Below are 24,552 nucleotides of genomic sequence, written 5' to 3' on the forward strand. Positions count from 1 at the left end.
CCGCCCCCGCCCAGCCGGCGGCGCTTCCTCTCCTCCGATTGGCTTCTCCCGCTATCTGTCAGGGGAACGGCGGCCAATGGGATGTGGCGCGGCGGTTAGGCCCGCCCTCCGTGAGGCGGCCCGCCGGAGAGCGGCGCAGGGCCGGGGGCGGCGCCCGGCTGAGGCGGCGGCGGCGGCGCGGGGCGGCCATGAAGGTGACGGCGGCGCCTCCGGCCGGGGCGCGGCTCTGTCCGCGCTGGGGGGATGGAGGGAGGGAGAAAGGGGGCGAAGTGGTGTTTGGTTGGGCCGGGACCAGGACCTTGGTGGGCTGGGTGGCGCCTCCCCGCTCCCCTCACGCCGCCTGGCCCGCCCCGCCCTCAGGGCTCCCGGGGGGATACTGAGGGGATCTGGGCCGGGCCCCGCCTCGCTGAGGGGCCTCCGCTGGCTGAGCAGCCTGGAGAGGGCCTGGGGATGCTGTCTGAGGCCGAGCTCAGGCTCCACATGGCGACTGGTGGGGCTGTGAGGGGCCTGGAGGAGGCTGGAGGGGGTGACAGGGGCTGACAGCGTGACAGGGGGTGTTGGGGGCTCCCTACAGCCGCCTCCTCGCTGTCGTTGTGGTGCCTTTAGGCCAGGGCTGTGGGGTGCCGTTCACAGCACTCCCAGTTCAGTGGGTTTTGAGGGGAGCCTGATAAAGCTCGGCCTAGTCTTGGGTGTTAAACCGAGGAGCTGCGTGGATTTATATCTAATATCTTGAAATTAATGAAATTTGGGCTTCAACAGAAAGCCTTCCTGTCACACTGTGCTTGGCGTGCTGGCGCTGACACCGCCTGATACCAAGTCCTGCTGGCACAGATGTGTGAGGAGCAGGTGGGCAGCCTCCCAGCTCCTTGGTGGATGGCAGTGCCTGTCAGGTTACTAAAGGCACTTAAAGTCAAAGAAAAGAAAAAGACTGGAGGAATTCAAACACATTTTTTTACCCGAATAGGATGTACGTATAGTATGGAGAGAAAAGATAACTGATGGCAGTGTGAAAAGAGAATAAGGAAGTGGTGGCTGGTGTAGCTGCAAAGGCTCTTGCTGCAGAAATTGGCTAGGTTTTAATTAGTTCTCAAGAGAGGGAGTTTTTTGTTTCAGCGTGTCTCGTTTGTGTCTTGTATTGGTGCTTTTCAGCATGCTCTCATTTCTTTTACAGAGTATTATGAAGAGTCTAGACTCTGTAATTGAATTATTGCTTAATGGCATTAGTGCTTAGAAAGAATCCACAGCTGACTTAGGTTAAGGAGAAAATTAATGATGCCGTGTTGCCTCACCTTTCAGCTGCACAAGCACAGGCTTAAAGAAAATGTAATAAGATTTTTCCGTTTGATACGTACAATCTTCATGTATCAAAAGTGGCTAATGAACTTCCTAAGTAGGTATTTATTTAGTGTGGATGGTGATGTCTGATCAGTTGTTAGAAGCTCATGAATAAAGTTTAAGAAGCAAGTGTGTTAGTGCCTCGTTGTGTGTGCTGCTGCCGGGGCCCTCTGAAGAGGCAGTAGTCCTGTAAGGGAGCGAGTTGAACTCTGACACGCTTCTGGGTCACTGGTTTTTATCTTTGTGCTAATTTGCCTGCAGCTATTTATAAAATATTTTTTAAACTATAAAGCTAACTTTACAGTTTTTAAGGATATGTGAAGAATTAGTCGTGTTTCTGTAACTGACAACTTTCCTTTAAGGTGAGGAAGAACACTTTTCAAAGACCAGCTTTTAGTCTGAGAGGGCTCCGAGTTTTAAGTCCTTAGTTTGAAGAATGCAGTCCTGAGGAGTTATTTAACTCTTGCCTAATAAGCTAGGATAATTATGCATGATTAGTTTTGTATAGGAGTGCACATCGACCTTTCCATTCTTTGTCATTGAGAAGCAGAAGGCAAGTCTTAGCCTGATTGCTTCACGATTATCACGAAGGTCTGAGCACATGTCAGACGGGGTGAACTCTGCACGCCGCGTGCTGCTGATACCTGTGTCTGGTTTGGGGTCAGGGGTCGTGGGAGTTCACCCTCCTTGGGCTCTGCTCACAGCTGGCTTAGGAAGATTGTCTCCTGGTTGGGAGGGGTTTTTGTCACACCCGGGGTGGCCTTTGCTCTCGAAATACCTGTAACCTTGGACCGGTGAATCCAATCCGTTGCATATGCATTTGATGTTCTTACTGCTCACAGTGTTACCTGTTGTACAGCCTAGAAGCAAAATGATCAACCACGTGGGATGTTCTGCTCGTATTGCAGTGCTTGTAATGTCAGCTTACAGGAGTAAAAGCAAAGCACGAGGTTTGTGTACATTGGAGAGATACTTTTGATGTTCCATACATAAGGCAGTTACACGACAGTGGTGTAGTACAGCATGTTTAGTCCTATGGCCTTGTGTCTTGTAGTTTCCCACTAAACCAGAGGACTCCTTTCTTGCCTTTAATGCTTAGTTGTTTGGAGAAAGGTGTCCTGGTGTATTGCCAGTTGTTGCGTTAACTTCCCACAAATGTAACAGGACTGTGTTCAGCCAGGGGAACTAAGCACCTGAGTGTAGAAATCAGTGGAGTTACTAGAGGAGCACTGCCATTACTGAGCTGATGTGCACGTTCTGGTTGGTTTAGCTTTTGCAGCAAGAACTACAAAGCTCAAAACCACTAACTTCATGCCTTTGTGCTTGGGGAGGGAGGGGAAGGGAGTTGCTGTCCTGGAATAAACACCAGAACAGCTTTTACCAGAATAGTTAAAAATTATGTTTGGAAAGTTGTACCACTCGGCTTCCTTCCAAAAAGAGCCCAGCATGCTTCTGGTTGCTTGTTGTTGTTGTTCAGGGGGTTTCAGTGAGCCACACGACTGTAATTAAACGTGTGACCTGAGCAACATGGGTTCCAAATTCTGGCATAAAGTAGAATGAGCGCTTTGATAGAGAATCTAGTGCTAGAGACATCCAAGGAGAAAGGAGTAGCAAAGAGCTCCACAGATCTTCTTACTCTATTTTTCTGGAGTTCAAGATAGTAGAGTATGATTCAAAACTGAACTGAAGTCATTGTGGAATAAGGTGATTCATAGTTACTTTAATTTTCTTAAATTTTCTATAAGACAACAGAACAGCAAGTCCAGGGAGGGCTGGAAGATATTTCCCTCAGAGAAATTAGAGCAGAACTAGTTTTGCATAAAGCTTGGTTAGTTTGAAGAAGCAGAAATGTTTTCTTAGAGTTTCACTGTGAGTCATATAAGAACTGAATTAGTTCTGGAGAAGATCCCACGGGGGACAGCTCTGCTCTAATTATGATAAACTGTTGTATTGTTGGCTTGTCCTTTCAGGTCATGGCCCTCACCTAAGACTAGCTGTTAGCCTCTTCCTTCTTTGTTCTGCTCTTGCATTACCTCCTCAAATTCCTTACCCTTTTTGTGCAGAACTCCGCTAGAAAAGGAGTTGTGAAAGCCAGCGCGTCTCAGAAGCAAATCTTACCTACTTTGGTGTGCAGCTGGGAAGTAGAGATTACTGGGCTGTGCAGATGTTTGTGCACTGAATTCCTCGTGCTCTGGGAATTCGCACAACATGCTTTTGGGATGATGACAGATCGAGTGGCTCTTCAGTAGCAACTCACATGTGACGTGGGCTTTAAGATATTAATTTTTTTTTGCTCTATGGATGTTTGCAGGCGGGAGCTACTTCCATGTGGGCTTCCTGCTGTGGATTGCTGAATGAAGTCATGGGTACTGGAGCTGTCCGTGGCCAACAGTCTGGCTTTGCGGGAGGCGCTGGCCCCTTCAGGTTTGCACCAAATACAGACTTCTCGGCATACCCGTCTCCAGCTGCAGCAGGTGCTAACATAGTTTGCAAAGCCTGTGGACTTTCCTTCTCAGTTTTTAGGAAAAAAGTGAGTATATTTCCTGTTACACAACATTTTTTACTAATATGAAATAATCTGTAGTCATATTGGGATATGAATATATTGGATCTTATTTCCTTAGTTGAGGAAGCCCAAGGCAGATAGCCAGGGAGGGTGAAAGTGCCTTGTTCTGAGGCTACAGGAAATTAATGTCAGACAGGATTAGAAGCTAAGAGGTCTGATGGTCATTAGTCGGGTACATGTTGGATCTGGACTGATCTGAAAATTAGTTGATTCTAACTTGTAAGATATGTGCCTTAATTTCAGAATCCTGAATAGTAAGGCAAATCTGGTTTTGAAGGTAACACCAAACATAAAAGTGGGGAGCTGAGATGAATAAACTGGACGATAGAAAAGCTAAAAACTCAGTTTAGCGTCACAGCTTCTTCCTGTGAAATCCTGGCATGATTCTCCTTGTTTCCTAAACAGGCTTAGTTCTACTAAATGCTATTGCACTCCAGCGGCCTCTTGCTTCATTTGGAGCCAAGCTGGTGGGTTAGTGAAGTTTCCAGATAAATAAAGCTGAGATTGTTGGTAATACCTTTACCTGTGATGGCCATCCAGCAGCGTTATATTGTCCACGTAGCGACCTAATTCTCTGCAGCTCATTTGGAGAAACATAAAGCCTCTTCCCTCAGTTTCTATTTAGTTTCCCCTTTCCTCTGTGTCCTGTTTCTCCATGAGCCCCATTGTTTGCATACAAGCACGCTGTGGAAGTAAAGGTTGCGTAGGGTCATTTTCCAGAGCTAATGTTAATTTACAGAAAACTCTGGGGATGAGTTTGTGTTTGTTCACAGTGCATCCACAGTGAACCATGTAAAATTGCAGCTGGAAGTTCAATTGGAGCTTTTGTATGTTGCGGCCAGCCTTTCGAGCACAGTTCTCTGCAGAAATGACATCTGAGTGCTTGCAGACTGTTTACCTACAGCCTGATTTGTCACGTTTAAGACCTACATACAGCTCATTGAATCGAGTGAGGAAGAAGAATGCTCTTTAAAGTTTGGGGATTATACTGGCTTTTAGACTCGTGAAAAGAGCAGTGGTGGTATATTCAAAACTATTTTAACATACCATAACATTGATTAGCTTTCAACTTCATTTATTTTGTAAACTAAAATGTGAATACTTTATTTGGTTATTTATTCATAATGTTTTTACTTACTAAAATCTCAAGTCAGTGTGTGGTAGTGCTACAAAAGCAACAGACCAACTTGGAACACCTGCAGAACTATTTGACAGGGCAATTGCTAGACTTAGATCCTAAAACTGATGTATGTCAAAATTGGTGGAAAGACACATAATAAATAATGGAGTCTGGAAAAAGAAAGAATAGGGTTATAGGCTTGTGTTCTATGAAACAGCTGAATGTTTTTTTTCTTCCTCTTTCTTCTTAGCATGTGTGTTGTGACTGCAAGAAGGATTTTTGCTCGGTTTGTTCAGTCTCGCAAGAGAATCTCAGAAGGTGTTCTACTTGTCACTTGCTGCAAGAAACAGCGTTTCAGCGACCTCAGTTAATGCGACTCAAAGTAAAGGATCTGCGTCAGTACCTTATTCTCAGAAACATACCCACAGATACGTGCAGAGAGAAAGAAGACTTGGTGGATCTTGTGCTGTGCCATCATGGGTTAGGTCCTGGGGAGGATACGGACGCTGGTAGCTTGCGCTCATCACGGTCACAGACTTCTGGGTTTTTTACTCATCCATTTTCTATGTCTGTATCGGTGTCTTCTCAAGGAGAACTTGCAAACAGAAGGGGAAGCACAGGAAATGGAACACCTTTACGGGTACAATAACTAGAATGTGTTTTATGTGTGTTTTTTTAATGGATACGCATCATGTTAAAAGAAAACAAAAGACCAACTGGTACAGTTGGGGGTGGCTGGAAAAATGCCTCTTGTGTTTCTGGCCTGAACATGGAAGATTATTAGATCAGATTGCTGGCTTAGATGATAGGGTTGACTTAAATTGGTAATGATTAGTAGCAATTGAACTTCAAAATGTCTTTGTCATCTGTGATTAGTTTGGCAGAAAGGAAGATATTTTAGAAGGGATCATGTGTGTTTTTTTTAAATCCTGATTAATTTCATTTTGTACACAGGGACAAACTGAAACATCTTCTATAAATAATGAAGAAGAAGAAAGTGCTGAGGAGCAGGTAAGACAAGAACTATGCAAAGAATACATTTTTGGCCTGTGATACCATAAAGTGTTTAGATCTCTGTCACTGTTCAGTATCATGGTGTAGAGCTAATGTTGGAAGAACTGTCTAGTAATGCATATCTGTAAATACTTGCTCTAAAAAGAATACAACTTCAGTTGAGCTGCTGCAGCTTAATGTAGTTTGTGGTGGTAAGATGGATAAACCTGGTGCTTTGAACTTACCGGGACGTTTAAAAACATGCAGTTGCTGTGTTTCAGACTCCTGGGTTGTCCAGAAAACGAGCAAGGGCATCTTTGTCTGATATTTCAAGTCTGGAAGACATTGAAGGCTTGACCGTTCGGCAGTTGAAGGAAATACTCGCGTGTAACTTTGTCAACTACTCAGGATGCTGTGAGAAATGGGAACTTGTGGAAAAAGTGAGCAGGCTATACAGAGAGAGCGAGGAAAACCACAAGACACGTAGGTTGATATTTAACTCTCTCCTTCCTTTCCTGGGTTCCAGTAGCTGGTTCTGCCAACAGACTTGGTATCTAACCTGGTCTGCCTTTCTGGAACAACTGACAATGTGTCTTCATAGTTCGAGCTGCATCTAGGAGAGCTGAATGCGGTACTAGTGCGTAAAGCTTTTCAGGATTCATGCCTTTTTTTTTTTTTTTTTTTTTTTTTTTTAAGACAGCTTTGGAAAATAAGAGAGCTCAGCTTTCACAGGGAAGGTAAAATTGCACAACAGAGAACTAGTTTCTCAGAGAACGTGAAACTTGGCACCTCCGCATCCTTTATTAGGTTTCACAAGGCATTAACAAGAGAGCTTCTCTGTAGCTGTCAACAGACCAAAGTAATTCAGGTCTTTTGCTGTGGTACAGCATTAAAAGCTACAGTGGCAAAAGTCCAAGTTCAAGTGGTTTGGTCTCAATCCATGCTTTGATGATAAGGTGCTCCCGTGGCTGCAGCTCAATGACTGATATTCTAACCTCTGTTCCACTCAACAATTGGAGTCTTTCACTTGCATGATTGTAGTATAGCTACAGTCTGATTTCTGTTAACAAAGTGTGCTCTGAGAAACAACTTCTTGAGACACCACTGGCTTGAAAAATTCCTGCCTGGCTCTTCATTCCTGCATCCACCAGTCAGGTTGTAAGGAAGAGGGGACAGCAGCGAGCAACTTGCTAGCCTGGGGCTGCTTCACAGCCAGGTGCTGCCAGCTGCTGTGCTGTGGTGGCTGCAGTAGTCAGGTGTGAAATAATCAGCTCATCAGGGTGGAGAAGGATGATTCTGAAAGTGATGGTTGCTCACTTCTTTGGTGGTACTGCTAATGAATGTCAAAGCATGGCTCAAATGAGACCTCAGTCTGGTGATTAAACTAGAATTGAAAACCTGTCTGAAATCAAGTGTTAAACTTCATTTTTTTTCAGTATGGTCTGACAGAACACGGTTACTGAGATGTCTGTTTGCAGTGAAACTTGACAGGCTTTGTTCAATTCTGCCATCTTCACAGCTTACTCATGCTTCTGGTTTCTTGGTTCACTTTATTCTGTATTACTGTGTATAATCACAAGGAAAGTATTCTGCCAAGTGAGGTGAGCTCAGCAATGGAAAAGCAGCATGCTCTGAATTTTAAACACTGTCATTAGATGCTCAGTCGAGAATCAGACGTTCATGTAGAGGTTAAGGAATAGAAATTCTTAGCTCTCAATTAGAACAGTTCTAAGCATGGAGCAGCACAACTTGATGCTAAACTAATGGTGTTTTAGCTGTTGTCTGGGCTAGAACTTAAAAGGATTTTCAGGGCCTGAATATGTGACCTCTCTCTCTGTTGCTTTTCAGAGGGTGAGAAGATGCAGCTGAACGATAATGACGACAACTTGTGCCGGATCTGCATGGATGCAGTGATCGACTGCGTCCTGCTGGAGTGTGGCCACATGGTCACATGCACAAAGTGCGGCAAGAGAATGAGCGAGTGCCCCATCTGCCGACAGTACGTTGTGCGGGCTGTGCATGTGTTCAAATCATAAACGAAGACCAAAAGTGGATGGTATGGTCATCCCACCAGGATTTCTGGGGGGCAGGAGTGCTGACCCTTGGGGCATATGTCAGCTTTTTAGTTCTCAAAATAACCACAACAGTCTGAACATCAGGATACAGAAGTTTATGAACCACTTTTCTACAGCATACTGAGTCATGGTTGGGCAGGACCAGCCGATGCCTGTGTGTACAGTAATAGAGCTGCCTGACTTACCTTCTAAACCTGCAAACTGTCCGAGTCAAACTGTTTACAGCAGTTCTTGCTCTCTTCTGAAGAATACCACCCCTATTTATCGCATTCAGTACTCAGCAAGTGGTTGCAGAAAACACCTTTGCTTGACCAAATTAGTGTTAGGTTGTCTAGCCTGTTAAAAGCAACAACTTTATCAGTTGAATATTCAGCTCTTATGTAATTAAATATAGAATGTAACTGTTCCGGCACTGTTCCTGCAACAGTGGTAACAGTATAAAGACTGTAGAAAGCACTGCCATTAACTGTACCTGCACAGAAGTCCTTAAGCAATCTATTTTCTGGTGATTGCTTCGCTCAGAATGTCTGACATTACCAGTGTATTGTCTTGGCCATTCTTTCTAAGTGTGCAAAAAGCTGTCATTATGTAGGGCTCTATTATGTGGTGTCCAAATACTAAGGGTTTTTTTCTTTGTTTAGTTTTCAGTTTAGGAATAAAGTATTTTTTTAAAAAGGGGGTAGAGTAAACCATATTCTTGTGGTTCTTAATCCACTCATGCCTATTGTAACTATTAACTTACAGGTGATGATTGTATTTCATGTGCCGACAAGCTGATATTACTGTGAATACTAATCAGGGTCATGAAACTACTTGCTGCTAACATGTGGAATGTACGGTATTACTAACCTTAAACGGGAAGGGTTTTATTAAGGATAGGGGGAAGGAAGCCTGGTGTTTGTTTAAAACCTCACACTCATGGACTTTAACCAAGGCTGCGGCACCAGTAATCACGCTTCCGATCAGCTGCTGCCTGACCTGTGTTGCTGTCAGCCCTTGGCCCGGGTTCTAGCAGGGCTCCGTGCCATCGCAGTGGGGTAAGTGTGCTCTTGGAGCAAACGTTTTAACGGTGCCTGTGGGGTATCTGTGACAGCCTTCTTAGGGAAAATAGCTGCAAAAATCACTAGAATTGTGGGGACGGGATACCTAAGCATGGCCATGCTGGCACTTAACAGAGTAAGTTCATGCTCCAAAAAGCTGAGGAAAGAACCTAAAGCCACAGTTTTGTCTTTAAATTTCCCCCATGCTAGCAAAGTAATGGATACGAAGATGTTTTGCCATGGATATAGTATCTGATAATTCTTACCTCTGCTACCTTGCCTGTCATTCTTGCTCTCGTCTTTTACGTGGCTGGCTTGAAAAAGAGAAAGTAGCTCCTCCTTAAATTAAAATATGCAGCTTAAAGACACTGCTGGTTATTTTTCAGAAGGGAGCAAACCTCTCAATGGCTTTATTTTTTAGAAGTAACTTTTTAATGATACTTAATTCCTGGAGTCTCTGTTCAATGGGTAAGCTAATGAAGACAGACTTACTATATATGTTACTTCCATGCTGATCATTAGCCACACAAGTTCAATAAAGATTTGTGATGGGCTTTCTCAGCCTCTGGCTCTTTTCTTAACCAGCCGCAGGAGGTGTTGGAGATTCAGCTTGCGCTGTAACAGTCTTTTACAGGTACATACTGTGGCAGACACCAGCTTGAAGAAGGTACGTGTATTCTATTTTCCCTCAGTAATAAGGTACCGGAATAGGCCACCATAGAGGCACAGGCCAAAGCCTGGTTGTAATGTGTCAGAAGTCAGGGCTTTCACCAAGGCTGCAAGCAGTTACCTTCTCAGCGTGCAGAACCAGGACCTGGCTGTGTTACACTACACACAGCAAACCACACACCCAGGCAATTTTCTCTGCTTTAAGTCTTGCTCAGTACAATTACTTTCTCTGGCTCTGCACAACACATGAAAGAGAAGTCAACAAGTCCCATTTCTCAGCAAGAAGTCCCTCTACTTGCTCTCTTTGCTCAATCGCACTAATTACAAGCACTCCCCACCCCTAAAGTCCCCACAACTTCCCCACCGGCAATCCCAACTTGGAACAAAAGCCCTCAGAGCCAGCGTCTGTTTTTGTACAATTGTTTATACAAATTCAACAAAGGTAAAACTGCATCAGGAAGGTCTACGAAAACAACACCTTACAACAATGGCACTTATGAATGCAGAATTTTACAATCAGGAAATAACCATGTTATAAACCTTAAATGAGAACTCAACTCACACTTCAAAGAAAGAGAGACTACGTTTGACCATTTATTCTACTGCTGGACTCACTGTATAAATTAATTTTATATTGAGTACAAGAGCTCATGCTACAGAGTGAAACCCTCCTATGTGCAAAAGCTGAAATTGGAATTTTTAAAATTTTGAGAAAAAGGTGATTTCTATACAGATAAAACTTGGCAAAGTGTTTTACTTCAACTATAATTTACACCTTATTTCCACAACATGCTTATGTCACTTCTGAAGTATACAAAGCAGGATATAAACTTCCATTAAAACATGCTTTAAGTTGAAAGTATTAACCTACTTTTCCTGACCTGGGCACGTTTGTAGATAGATACTGTCTACGAAGTATAGGTTAAGTTCTCTCCTACCATAAGTAAAGATAAAAATTGGCAATCAAAACCGAAACACTGGTAATGCATTCAAACATTGCATAAATAATTTTTAAACAATTTTTGTACAAAAATAGTTCTGCATAATGTAAGATGTAACAAAACAAAATGTGTTAAGAAGGCAGAAATGCAGTGCGTGGTCCACTTTAATGACACCAACTTTTTTTTTGTTGTTTTAAGAAATGAAAAGCAGAAATCAAATTTACACTACCAAGCACATGCTGTGGTACTTTAAATAACAGTATTTCTTGGAGATCAGTCTTCTTCCGGGTGTGAACAATTATCATCAATAACAGTCGCCTTATGAATTTGCATAAGAGCCAGTGCAGGACATCCCAGGTAGACTGAATTAGTGGCACAAGTTGAAATTCTTAACATGGGTAGTTTAACGTTGTTCTCTCCTCGACAAGAGTTGTAAAATCCAATTGCGGCATCTTCCAATATTCCAAGTTCCCAATTGAAAATAAAATCCCTACATGTTCTTAGTCCCGTCCCTCCCCCCGCCCCGCCCCAGTATTTACACAGGTCCTTTAACTAACTCAGTTTTTGCAGAAGTTTTTCTTCCACTTGCCCAAACTGAACACTTACTGACATCTCTGCTATGAACTGCTCACAGCCTTCTTTTGTCACTTGCTTGCAGTACCTCAAGTCGATCTGGCAGATGTTTCCACAACGTTTGAAGTAAGACAGGCACTGGTCAGTAACCTTATTGCAGTCTGCCAAAAAAAAAGAGGGGAGAGAAATAAATGTAACAGCGTGTCTTGGTTTGTTCTTCAGCACAAGGACAATTTAACCTGACCACGGTAAGGCCCGTTCTGCTCCTGTGCTGTGCTGACACCAAAATCACCCCAACCAGCCCGGCTGCCGTGCTCTGATCCCCGAGATTCTGTTGTGTAACTGCTGAGATAAAGCAGAGCACCAGCTGCACAGAGCGGCAGCGTTTGTAAATCCCACGAGGAGGAGGAGGATGAGTGAGGTAACAGCACGTGGCTCCCCCCAGGGAGGGGCTGTTGCACATCAGCCAGAGGAGGGAGGGCCCTGGGAAAGCCGGGCAGCTGCGGGATTATTTACACAGGCAGCACAGAAATGGAGCGCTGGTGGGGCTGTTACACAGGGGGCATGGATAGAGGTAGCTGGGGAAAACCACTTCCACTGCTGAGTATTTCACACAGGTCTAACAGCGACGAGCCATTCCCATCCTCCCCTCCCCTGAGTTCGTGCTGCGTACCTGATAAATTAATTTCTGTTAACGAATCCCGCGTGGTGGTTCCAACTGCGGTCAGCAGGTTAATAGACTGATCTGTCACATGATTACAGTAACTGAGATTGAGTTTGGAGAGCAGAGGCATGTGCCTTATGATCAGCCGCAAAGACGCATCGGTAATATCCAGGCCGGCCAGGCGCAGCTCAACTATGTTCCGTAGCTTACTCCGGTTGTCGATCTGACCTGGAAAGCAGGAGAGGCAGGTCACTCCTCCGAGCCTCGCGCCGCATCGCGAACATCTGCATGTCTCTAGGAAATGCACTGTGACACACAACACTGCTGCCCTAAGTTAACTTCAGATGCTTTTGCCTGTCTGTTGCTTTGGAGGGGACATCAGCAGGAACACTTGTCTATTTTTGGCACAGGCACGTGGGCAAGAACCACCTCCTGATTTTAAAACAAAAAGGGATAAAAGTAACTGCAGGGGCCCAGCGGAATTACAAGTCGGGAATAAGCAGTAGGCTGTGCAGTGCATGCCAGAAAGCAGATCTGATTTGCTCAAAATTTCACCTGAGCTGAAATCCGGGCGAATGTGGCATGACCCACAGAACTGCTCCTTCCCTGAACTGGAAGAAAGTGTTTCCATACTCTCTAAAGTACACCCGTTGCAGCCTGAAGAGAAGAAAGTCAGACAGAAAACCAGCACAGTGGCTCAGATGACTGCTCAGCAGTCAGAACATCACTCAATACCCAGCGGCTTCCAGCGAGGTGTTGCGAGTCACTACTGAACCACCTCAAACAGAGCCCAGAACCCCACCGGTGCTAGCTGCAGGGCTTCCTGCCCACCCCCTGCAGGTGGGACTAGCAGCAGAACGTGCCACAGAGCAGATGGGACAGGCCTCCCGCGCTCCCCCTGCCTGTTACCTGGCCGGTTATCTGTGGGTGGCGACAAGAGGTCTCTCATTTGGGCGTCTTTCAGGCCTTCTGCCCACTGCACATCCAGAGTTCGGAGTAAAGGACAGCTGGAACTACAAAGTGCTGACACTGCTATCCATGAGCACCCTGATAACAGCAGGTCTCGAAGACCTGCAGATACAGAAGAAATTGGAGCATGTGGCCTACCCAGAGAGGCGTGCACGGTGATCTGCTATCCCTAGCAGGCTGGGGTGAGCCCAGTGCTGCTCTGAAACGATCCCAGCACTCCAGGGCAAGCAGGGACCCTGTGAGCCTCCTCCTGCCCAGCCCTCCCTCCCACCCTCCTCCTGCAACTTCGTTCCTGTGGGGGAGAACAGTTCTGCAGCAGCCCTCAGCCGCACGCTTCTCTGATCAAGTCAGCACAGGCACTCCCCCCAGCAATGTTACCCGTAGACTGAGACCTGCCTCAAATTACTCTACCTACAACGCCAAGTAGTCACAGCATAACTATTTTTTGGGCTCATTTTAACATGTTGATGCTTCATCCCTACGTATCTATTCCTCGCATCAGATAAGAGGGATCCCGCCAGCCATCCCTCAGAGATTGCAGGTTAGATACAAACGGGTTTGCCAGATTTGGTGAAAAGCGATCAAGAAAACGTCACTTACCTGGCAGTCTGTTGATAAGCCAGCTCAGCTGCTTTTTAGATATATTTGTCCAGCTAAGATCAAGGGTTACAGGCTGTCTCCTAATAATGCCACTAAGCATAAGTGGAGTGATGGATTTACAATGGTTTAAATCTATTTTGGTCCATAATCTTTTGTCACAGCACCTACCCAAAAAGAAAAAAGCCAACAGCGCTTTAATTTGGCACTCGTTTTCATTTCTGTGAGACTTTAAAAGGTGTCATTGAACAGGATGGAAAACTACAGCATTTAATGGGAAATAGCCAAAATAAGGCTCAGTGGTGCTAAGATCAGCACACAAATAGAAACAACGCTACATAGGTTTGAAGTTTCTCCATCAAATGTATCATGCAATAAAGTATGGAATTATTTCTACGGAATTACAAGTGTCAGCAACTTAGGATCTCATTTTAAGTCATCAGTTTGTTTATTAAAATCCATCTCCTAGCCTGAACATAAGCACCTTATCTTTCAAATAAAAAGACTGGTTAAAAGTTACTGTTCTGATTTTCCCCGCACTTTCCACCTAAACCCAGTGAATTTTATAAAACAGATCCCCCTCTCCTGGTTCTGTGGTTTTGCATTATTGCCATCTAGATGGCTTCTGCATTTTGACACTGTCTTTCTGGTTCTCTAAGGGCTACCAACAAGAAACCCGAATGGGTTTGCGAGACTCCAATTTTTCTTGAATCTTCCACTAGAAAATATTGTGCTTAAATGGAAAAAGAGTCTAACACCTTTCTGTGACACCAAGAAACCCAGGGAGGGGGGGGCTCCATGGGCATCACCTTGCACCAAATTATTGACCTTTTTGGTGTTTACCCTGTTTGATACTGCACTGTGCTACCAAGGAGTCTCTGTCTGATTTGCCCACCTGTGTGCACACCACAGCCCAATCTCAGATGACAAAAAGATATTTTACTGCAAGTTCAGTGAAACATGGAAACCTGTCCACTGGTGCTTCCTGCTGTGGTACAGTCACTGACTTAATTTTTACACTCTGGTGCCCTGAGCACCCAACAGACACACTGTAAGTAAAGGCGATGATGAAGGATTCCTCCACCAGCTCTGCTGGTAGAGAATCAGCAACGGGGATCGCTCTTTGTGTACCCTCTACAGGGCAACGATCAGAATGGACCTTCTGGAGTACACTGAGGGCACCGGGAGATCCCCACTGTATCTCAACAGATATTTAATGGCTGAGCTGCAAAAACAACTGTGCTAGCAGCGAGCAGCTCCTGGGGGCACAATGACACCAAGGCTTAGCACGACCCAGGCTGGCTGCTCCAGCACGCGGAACATTGCGGTGTCTCCGTACGGAACAGCCTGCTCTGGGGGCTACAGCTCCAGCAGCCCGGTGCACAAACACAAAACTCCCACCAGAAGTGCCGGCAACTGCTGCTTCTGAGAGAACATCAGAAGAAGACAAGCTACTTCTTCAGATGCTGCTGGGCACCCTCTCCCCTTGTGCTCAGCAGAGCTTCAGTAATAACCTGCACAGCTCTCCGAGTGGACGTTATCACTGCCAGTCACCCACCTCCCATCAGACCCAGCTCGGTTCCCCCGCTCCTTACCATCTGTTCCAGGTCTTGCAAACTCTCATACAGATGCACAAGTCTCTATGACTGAGGTAGCTAAAGACAGCCATCCAGACTTCCCGCTGCATCACGTGGGCTGCCCCGTCATCCAGGGGGAGCGAGTCCGGAGGGGGGCTGATGGGAGGCGGCCGGATAACGTGCCGCTCCATCTGAATGCATTTGGGAGGAGAGAGCGAAGGCGGGGGCCGGGTTATTCCCCGAGGGGTGCTTCGCAGGCTGGGGATGAGCTGGTGCCTCAGCTCCCGGGGAGTCCCGTTCAAACCCTTGTTGAACCTATGGAGTCTCTCACTGTTGCTCAAAGCGCGCTTTGGCTCCTCGTTTTCACTCTCCGGTTCGGATTTGATGGGTTGGTGATTCTCATTGGCAAGGCTGTTCTCGGTTTTTTGGATCTCCTGGTTGAGCTCCTTGCTGAGCTCCTTGCTCAGTTCCTTATTGGGAAGCCGCCTTTTCCGCCTCATCTTGAACTTCTTCTTGTCCCTGGACTCGGCGCCCTCCGTGCTGGGACCCGCGGTGGGCGAGCTGGAGCGCGACTGGTCGCTGTCCTTGGACCTGGGGGGTGCTTCAGGCAGCTCATCCTCCGGCTCCTGCTTGAGGCGCCGCAGGGGTTTGATCATGGCAGCTCGGTCATCTGAAGCCTTCCACGATCGCCGCTGAAAAGGAAGAGACAAGGGCTGACTATTTGAGCAAGAAGGCGCCCGGCAACACTGGGCAACGCTGATGCTCCACAGGGCAGCCGTGCCCGGGGGGCCGGGCTGCCTGCCAGCACAGCGCCCCTCCCGTCCCAGCACATGGGCACATTCGCTGGCCAAAGGTATCAAGTTCAAGTGCCATCACAGGGATGAGGAGGCCAGCTATGGGCTCTCCGGACTCCAAGGGAGCGATAAACGCCTTGATTCAGCATGCACAATCCTGCAGATTTAAGGGCCTTATCGTTACACACCAGACAATTTACATACACGAGATGAACAGCGTACGATAGACAGTTTGTTTTTTTCCCCCAACGGGCCAGAAGAAACCAGGCTCGGGACGCGTTCATTGGGCAAAGCTCCCACTGTCAACACTGCCTGACACACGTGGGTGCCCAATGGCCAGAAGTTGAATTTCTGAAAGCTCCTGGATTGCCATCCCCGGCTCGCACTGTGGCTGTGCTCCTGTTGTGGCCTTTACTGCTGGATACTCACAGCCTCGGTCAACCACACTTTAGCTGCCCCTTTATGTCCTACTGAACTCGGTTCATCTTCTCAAGCTTCCCCCACCTCCGGTGCATGCAGAACAGGGGATGCGACTGACAGCTCTGACACTGCTAGGCGGACGGGACCTCACGCTGCCACGATCTCCGACGCAACGCGGGCTCACGAGGGCTGGCTGGCGCCTTCTTCCCTGCCCTGGTCACTGTTCGTAAAAGCGAACCGCGCTTCGCTCGCTTGCTTTAATCTAGTCTCTCCTGGATGCGCACCGGATGGAAATGTAGGAGATGGATCAGCCAAAAGCAAGGAAGACTTCAAGAGTAATTGATCGCTGCATGCAAGAAGAAGCTAGCAACTGTTAAAATGAAACAGATTTAATGAGAAGAGATCAGGACTGGCAAGGAAAGGAGAACTGCTGTGAACACGCTCGCTGTGTCAGAATGCCTATCCCTTTGCAATGAACTACTGGGATCAAGTCAGCGATCTGCTCCTGTGTTCCAGACTGCAGAGAAAGCTGATCACCCTGTCCTTAAACACATTATAAAGGAAGAGGTCGCAGAACGTTAATGACAGGTTAGAAGAAAAGAAGTAAACCATCAGACTGCTGCCAGCTTGCAGCATCCTTCACACAGGGTACTGACGAGTGCATAACTTAAAGGTATCAGAGTCCTGTTATCACAGCAGATTGTGAGAGGTGAATCAATATTGTGCCAGCGGGGGGCTTTGTGAGTGTGCTGTGACACAGACTGCTGAGGGGGTGCGTGGCAGGGGCAGGGCTCAGCCACACAGGGAGAGCAAACCATCAGTACAGAAATAGGATTTCATTCCTTGGTGTCATCAAAACACAGCTTTGAACTGTGTTTTAATACAGGACACAAACCCAGGACATACAGAACCAGACACTGCAGCTAACTATTCTGGAGTGTAAAGGCTTGCAAGAGAGAGACTCTGTAACTTCAAGATGTACATGGCATAACGAAGATGCCTGATGTGACATAAAGACATGGCTGATGAACTGGCTCACCACTCGGCTCATGTGAGAAGGATGAAAAGGGATTGAGAACACATCTTTTAAAAAGGCAAAGCACCTTCTTCCTGAAGAGTTTCTCTTCTTGTCCAAGTTTTAGCTGTTGGAAGAAAGACAAGTAAAAACCCCCAAACATGACATTTGTTCTGCTGTCTGTTGAAGGTTTGGTGACCAGCAATGCCTTCCTCACACGCTGGGGGGCTTTCACGGAGCAATTCAAGCCATCCATAAACACTCCAGTGAGTCCGCAGGGATGGGAAAAGGAAATCATGGCCAGAAAGCAGATGTGCATAACCTGGTGTCATGAATTTTGCTCTCCCACTCCACCAAAGCACCAACAATCCCTGTATTTACTGTACCGTAGCATTCCCTCTGCCAAGCCGTGAGGGGCAGACCGACTACCAAGTCCTAGCGAACTACACAAGCAGTACAAAACCTGCTACTGATCCCGGTGTTAAAGCCATCTGATGATTAGTGAAAGAAGTGAAATCTAGGTCCTCAATTCTATCTCTGCAAACCAGCATTTCTGTATGTCCTTATTAGTGTGTTTTGTAATCCACATGACAATTCGGAGTGTCCCTGCCTGGCCCAAGAGCTTTGACTTTTACATTCGGGGAAGAAGCTCTGCCTACAATGCTGCTGTGAGCAGCTCCTCCTCTCTGCAGGCTACAGAAGGTGTCATTTCTAAAGGTCCTCTGATCAGTTACGAGCATTGTACATCTGTGAATCAGCCACAAAACATGCTGCCACGCGCCACCAAGTGGCTAAAGATGAAAAGGCTTCCATAAAAAATTCATTTTCACCTTGATCCTACTCCAAGCATCTTGTAGTGACTTTTTAGTTAAAGTGGGTTTTCCAGTACTTTGAATAAACCAACAGCCACAGCCCAGTGTTTTCAGCCTCTGAATGTCAACCCGAGCTTCACCATTCAAACTACTGTCCTGTTAGACTAGCAGTTTTCAGGGCGGAAGGTAAAACATCGCCGTTTCTTTTGTAGCAATCTGGGATTTCAAGACGAGGTACAAGCCAGAAGGCAAGAGACATCAGCCCCAACCAGCCCACGCGCATCTGCGTACGTACATAAGGGTGTTTTGTCATACCCGTTTTCTCATAGAGGGTTCCTGGGGTTTCTCAAATTTCCTTTTCCTCCGCAGATGTACTTCGTCTGACTTTCTCCTCAGTATTGAGTCAACTTGAGTCTTTTTGGAATGTTCCTCAGATTTCCGCCTGGGAGTTTCTTCACAGTCCCCTTTCCGTTTTGCAGCATCTGTTACTTCCTTATTGTCTCTGTTCATTTTCTGTTCCTTCAGCAATGAGCCTGGGAGATTTGATGCGTATTTGAATCCTGGTCCGCGCTTTTGCTTGTACGCCAAAGAGACACAAAACACAAACAAACTTTATATCTCATGCCTTTCTCAGCTATTTATGTAAGTTGTCTCCAGCACTGGTGGCTTGATCACTTTGTAACAGACAAAAGCATTAACAAGGAGTTACAGGAGAAGTAGTTTCAACCTTTAAGAAGTTCTTATACACACTTGCAGTGTTTCAGTTTACAAAAAAAAATAAAAAAAACAAAACACAAAAAAAGAAAACAAACAACACTTCAGGTTTTGCCTATTTTTTTTTCCCTTTTACAAAATCCAAAGAAGTATTTTCATCTTAGAATTTAACATGCAGCAATGCACAGAACTAACCTACATTCTCCCCAGATTTTGGGTGAAGCGCATGGGGGAAAAATAAAGAAAACGACTGGGGAACAAACAGAAAGCCAAGAGCTTATTTCCTTTGACTCAACTGAATTAGACACAAAAACAAAAGCTGGTACTGGGCGAAATTGTATCTACAAGCCAGAGGGAATAGCTTGAGATTTTGTAGGTCGTTCCAGCACCACTTATCCCCATTAAACTCACTTTTCCAGTTTTCCCTGCATGGTTGCACTTTGGACACTCCCAGCAGTTCGGCAGCTCATCGTTAACCACACCATCTGATTCCTTCACCTGGTGAAAGAGAGGCACAACTCAATTCACAGCAAGCCACAGGAAGCTGTAAAAGTCTACAGGCAGAATCATTCAGAGGCATCTCTTACAGCTCTTCGTTCTCTCTGAGCGACTGCTGCCCTCCCGATGGCTACAGGAAAGAAACCCCGATCACCACAGGTGCTGGTGCTGAGCACAGCCTCAGCCCAACAAAACCACCCTCGTGGTAACACCGACGGGAGGCAAGCGTGCTGGTCAACTTGGTATGTGACACGGGGTTCAGGTCTGGGGTTTTGTGAAGGTCAGGGGCAATCCTAATTAACACAGGGGACGTTCTGCTCTTGGAAAAATATTAAAAAAGAAAAAAAAAGCAAAAACAGAAAACAAAACACAAAGCTCCCCCCAAGAAGGGCTGTAACTGTGCCATCTCCAAAGGCCTCCCGCTTCGATGCGAAAAGCTCAGGCCCCATCCCATGTCCCCTCCCACCCCGAAGCGAGGCACAGCCTGAGCTTTTCATAGGAAGGGATTTTTCCCATACACACATTCTCACATATATTAATACTGGCAGGCATTTTTAGAAGCAGAGCACCCTGCACTGTAATCAAGTGTTCCTTGAAATATTTTTCTTTATGGCCGGAGCTCGCAGCCCCGTGCACCCAGCCCCCAAGCTCATGTGCCAGTAAAAACGCTGGTTGCCAAGTCAGCTGGAGAACAGGCACACTTATTCAGAAGACTGGACACATGAAATCATTTTCAGGGCTCCTCACCCCCCAGTTATCCGGCTAGCACGAGGAAGAGAAGCTCTTACTGCTCAGCTACCCCTGCGGGACAGGGACATTTTGCATTTCGCATCGCAGCCGAAAGCAGAGGGCTGTAAAGCTGCTTTCTGCCTCTCCACACGGGAGCCCTCGTTACTCTCCAAACAGGAGATCGGTGGCTTGAAGAGAAATTTCTGTGAATGAAACTGAGGAGGAACAGTACAGCTAGGCTAAAAGCACCTCCACACAAACACATATGCTCACTGATGGCACATTCACATCTCAAGGATTTCGATATATATTTAGACAAAAGCCTTGAGGGGAAAAAGGGAAGATGATTTCGTGGCTGTAGTAGCATGTTTTTGTTGTCTACAGTCAAGACAAACAGCTGGGCATCGGCAGCACAGTAGCAGGAGACTGCTGCTGAAACAGGCAGGGGCAAAGATCTGCAGATTTTTCTTGTTTCTGAAACATTTCCTCCTCCCAGCTGGGTGGAAACGTGCTGGCTGTGCAGGAGCGAGCCCCACTTTTAGTGAACTGCTTCCTCCAGTCCCCGAGCCAGACAGCAGCCCTGCTAGTTTCACCATCCAGCAAGAGTGATGACATGTCAGTCTCTCTCAGCAAGTCTTTTGGAGTTAATAAACGAGTAAATGAAGTGGGCAGAATTTAAATACTGGTTTTATCACAACTGTGCGCCTTTGAACCTTCTTTCCCATGGTAGGTGTAAGATACTCCAGGAGCTGTTGTATACATCTCTGCCTCGGGGGAACAATCCCTGGCCTGAGCCCAAGTTGGGAACAAGTTATTTCCCGCACCGAATATAGAACAAATGCTACCAAAGGGAAAGCATTACAGCTCCGTCCCTTCTGTGAAGTTGAAGGAACCGAACAGATGTGAGGAACTGTAAGCAAACTAATTAGACACACACAAACCTGCCACCGAATCTGTCCCAAGCCTCCTGGGCTGGGTGGGAGCCAGTTGGGTGTTTGCTACCACCAGCAGGTGGGCGTCTGAGCCGCGGCGGGAGGCAGCCTCAGGACCGTACCTGCAGCACGAGGGTGGAGGTTCAGGAAGCCTCAGCGTGAGCCTGCCCTGCCTTTTGGGGAGTAAAGTACCCCGGGATGTTGGTCTGGTATTGCTGAGCGAGAGCCCTGACTTCTGGCAGCACCAAGACTGAAATAACCCAGGCACGGACACACCTGGGCTGAAGACAGGGGCAGAAATGCAGCTGTGCTGGCAAAGGTCTTTATTTTTCATTTACTCTTTCTGCTTTTCTGTCAATGCATCTAAAATATCCCGTTTTCCATCGTTATCACTACATTTACGTAAGATGAAAAAGAAGAGGATCTGACTGGGAAAACGAACCCCTTTTCCTCAAGGAAACAGCATCAGACACTGCACTTGGTCACCTGTGCTCACCAGTGTTACTAGTAATGGGACTTGCAGCAAGAGAAACCCATCAATACCGGTTCAATTTGAACGCTCTGCTCCAGCAAAAGGCAATATCCCTCTGAAAAGCTCAGCAGCTTCCTCTGGAAGCAGCGCTGTGCTGGGGGAAGGCTTGCCAACATGATTTTCCTAAGAAGCTGTTCGGCAGAACGAGCGCTCACACTGGTATTGTGTTTTCCAAGAAAAGCAGCAGCGTGTCGGAAAGCACCCCGTGCCACTCCTCAGGACATGCCACAACCTGGCTGCCCTTCACACAGCTCCCACACAGGCGTGTAACGTGCCCTGTGCTAGTGGGGCACCCGCAGGAGCTCCTCGAGGCTGCGAGTGTGGCAGAGCACGGATGCACCCCAGCTACCTTCATGAAATGCTTCGGGTTGGGAGGAACCTTAAGGATCATTTAATTCTTAAAGATCAGCTGTAAAAGCCTCTCCAGAAGCTAGCATTAAAGCTAGCTCAAGTATTAGGCACCAGCACAAGACAGACGCAGCAGAGGCCACCCCCTGACACTGTTTTTTCCTGGAGAAAACCCACCACGAACACGTAAAGCCAAAGGGGGAAGCTGGAACAGGACAGAGCAAGCTACCCACGAGCAGCCCAGTGCGTGTGCCCGAGCCCTGGAGATGCACCCCGGAGAGAATTCTCCCCTCACTCCTCCCCTCCCTGCCCAATTTCTGCTGGTTTCCCCCAAAAGTATGTTTGCTGGAGACAACCCCCACAGTTCACACGTCTTCCTGCTGCCTTCTTTCTGAGCAGGCCAGGAGGGGATCTCCTCTTGGTGGGCACCCACAGCAGCTGCCCTGGGGCCACGTTTGCTTTCAAAGGCGCTTCCCACAAGGGCTGTTTATGGGACTCTGTCCGCAGGGCTTTTAAGCCCACATCAGGGGGCAGCACATAAATAAGGCACCAGGCTCTTGTCTCACAGAAAACTGCAGAACCCAGGAACAAAGAGCAAGGAGGGAACCAAGGAAAAGGTCCCGTTTGCTTTTTGCTGTTCTCCTCTCGCCTTCCAAGGTGATTCTGAAATCCTCCTGGAGCCCTTTTGTTTGGGTATCTGACCACCACCAGCTCTCCCACTGTTCCAGCTCAACAGAAGCACTGAGTAATTAAAAAAACAAGACACGCTGCAAGTCTCCCACCGCTTCATTTTCAGCAATACCTCGAGCAACATTGTTCCTAGTTACCAAAACATCACTCGGAACATCACATATGCATAAAGGAACAAACAGCACTTGCTTGAGTTCACAGATCTGACCCACATCCTGTGCAACCAGTCCCAGATGTGGTACGGTGAGAGGAAACCACGCTTGAACTGCCACTAGACAACAATCCCAGCCTCTGGACCCAGCCAAAAAGCGTAACTGGCACTGCAAGGAGAGGGAAGGGGGGTGTGGAGCACTCTGAGGGGGGGCTGGAGTAGGAAAGCAGCAGCTGCAAGGCAGAAACGGGACACCCCAAGAAAGGAGCAGCTCCTTCCCTCGCTTCCTCACCCCCTGAAGCTTTGTTTTAAGCAAGCAAAGCTCCCTGAGTCCTCAAGTGGCAGGAGCTGTGGGTATCAAAGCCACCTGCTTTCTGCTCTAGGGACACACGGGTCGGTTGGTGAATCTCAGCACAAGGTGCAGGGACAGTGAAAGGCACGGAGAGCAGCACCCCGGGCCTGCACGAGGAACGCGCCTCCCCTCCCGGAGATCCCCGGGGGCCCAAGGCTGCTTCGTGGGGCACGGTATGTCAGAGCACATTTGCTTTGGCAAATCACTTTAACCATAAACAAATCAGCAACAGGAAATGGCTGAGCAGCCGAGACACGAGCAGCTCTGGAGAAAGGAGGCTTCCAAGTGCTCAGACACACGGACTTGCCCAAAATCACTCTTCTGGTACTGACGAGGAGGGTATCTGCTCGCAGCGCTCGAGGCAGCCAAGGCTGAGCGTTCCTGCAGCCTGAACCTTGCTCAGTTCGTTCTCTAGAGCTGCAGTCCTACTGCAACCTCTGCTCACAGCACCTTCAAGCCAGCTGCCACCAAAAGGCAGCTCTGTGCCTGGACAAACCCAGACAGCAAACTGCTCCTTGTACTCCGTGGGACATGGGAAGGAGCTGCTGGGTTGTGACTAACTCATCCAACGCTACGTACAGGTAGATTCCTCTGCCCCCTTGAGCTTCCTGTGCCAGCTGAGATACCTCACTTAAATAAGAAGTAAAAAAATAAATAAAACACTTGCATGCACGCACGTTTTGCAGGCTTGCTCTGGGCGGCCAGGGGATGGATGCTGGTCACATCAGAAGAGAGCTCCCTCCTGCCAGCCAGGACCACGCACGCCACGGCTTCAGTCCTGCTTCTCACCCCAACTCTGCGCTCACTCAGTTTCCAAAGACGAAACCGTGAAAGTTTTCTAACTTCTATGCCCTACTTTTACGTTAAGGTGACGTCTAATCTACTTTTAGTTTGCTTGTTTCCAACAGGTATTACATCCTTGCACTCACCTTAAGGCATCCTGGGTGTATTATTTCATTACAAATGGAGCATTCCATTAGCATGAGATTAAACTTGCTCTCCTCCTCTTCCACAGTGTCCTCTTTCCCAGCTTCTCCACACACCAGACATACAGCAGTATGAGGCAACACCGGCTGTTTACACATATCAGAAGGAAGTCTTGATCAGGGCACATAAGACATATGGGAACAGAAGAATTCAAAATGCATTTACAGTATTTTCATTCCAAAGAGAAGATAAATAGGGCTTAATTGTGCAAACTGCTGAAGGCTCCGTCCCAGCACATCAACAAAGGCAAGAAAAACTGGTAACTGGGGCTGGGTACCCAGACCAAGCATCACAGGACGTGTTGAGGGAATCAAAGTGCCCTCCCTCTAGCAACATTAATCCACAGGGCATTGCAGGGATGAAAGCATTGGGTTTTTTTTTTGTGGGTCCCTTGGATCTGTGAGCTGACACAGACATTGCACGTGTGTCACTCTTCTACCGTACAATGGGAGGCAAAAG

The 24,552-nt window shown here is 47.1% G+C and overlaps 2 protein-coding genes across 19 annotated transcripts in view; one reads left to right on the plus strand and one right to left on the minus strand.

Annotated features, from left to right (window-relative positions):
* The first annotated feature begins 130 nt into the window (after positions 1-130).
* On the plus strand, positions 131-9,683 carry RNF34 (ring finger protein 34). The gene is made up of 6 exons (XM_084491455.1): positions 131-194; positions 3,647-3,865; positions 5,272-5,661; positions 5,976-6,032; positions 6,296-6,497; positions 7,863-9,683. The coding sequence occupies exons 1-6, from the start codon at positions 189-191 to the stop codon at positions 8,048-8,050; spliced, it is 1,062 nt and encodes a 353-aa protein (XP_084347581.1). The 5' UTR covers positions 131-188; the 3' UTR covers positions 8,051-9,683.
* A 521-nt stretch (positions 9,684-10,204) lies between these two features.
* The window catches only part of KDM2B (lysine demethylase 2B), a 101,541-nt gene continuing 87,193 nt past the window's right edge, over positions 10,205-24,552 (minus strand). For 13 of the 18 annotated variants that reach the window (XM_084491445.1, XM_084491450.1, XM_084491447.1 and 10 more), the window contains 9 exons: positions 24,036-24,179; positions 19,285-19,372; positions 18,476-18,744; positions 15,138-15,811; positions 13,546-13,709; positions 12,886-13,047; positions 12,532-12,633; positions 11,986-12,204; positions 10,205-11,473 (listed from right to left, as the gene is read on the minus strand). In XM_084491445.1, the coding sequence (XP_084347571.1) occupies positions 11,292-11,473; positions 11,986-12,204; positions 12,532-12,633; positions 12,886-13,047; positions 13,546-13,709; positions 15,138-15,811; positions 18,476-18,744; positions 19,285-19,372; positions 24,036-24,179 (2,004 nt within the window). In that variant the 3' untranslated portion in view covers positions 10,205-11,291. The remainder of the gene's footprint in view (positions 11,474-11,985; positions 12,205-12,531; positions 12,634-12,885; positions 13,048-13,545; positions 13,710-15,137; positions 15,812-18,475; positions 18,745-19,284; positions 19,373-24,035; positions 24,180-24,552) is intronic. The other 5 variants (XM_084491435.1, XM_084491452.1, XM_084491444.1 and 2 more) reach the window with 5 other exon arrangements.

Source organism: Aythya ferina (assembly GCF_964211825.1).
Source record: "Aythya ferina genome assembly, chromosome: 17".
Taxonomy (NCBI): domain Eukaryota; kingdom Metazoa; phylum Chordata; class Aves; order Anseriformes; family Anatidae; genus Aythya; species Aythya ferina.

Excerpts from the sequence above, each read along its gene's own strand:
- RNF34 (XM_084491455.1), top strand. Across the intron at positions 3,866-5,271 it reads TCTCAGTTTTTAGGAAAAAA|CATGTGTGTTGTGACTGCAA; the intron begins GTGAGTATATTT and ends CTTTCTTCTTAG. Across the intron at positions 5,662-5,975 it reads GAAATGGAACACCTTTACGG|GGACAAACTGAAACATCTTC; the intron begins GTACAATAACTA and ends TTTTGTACACAG.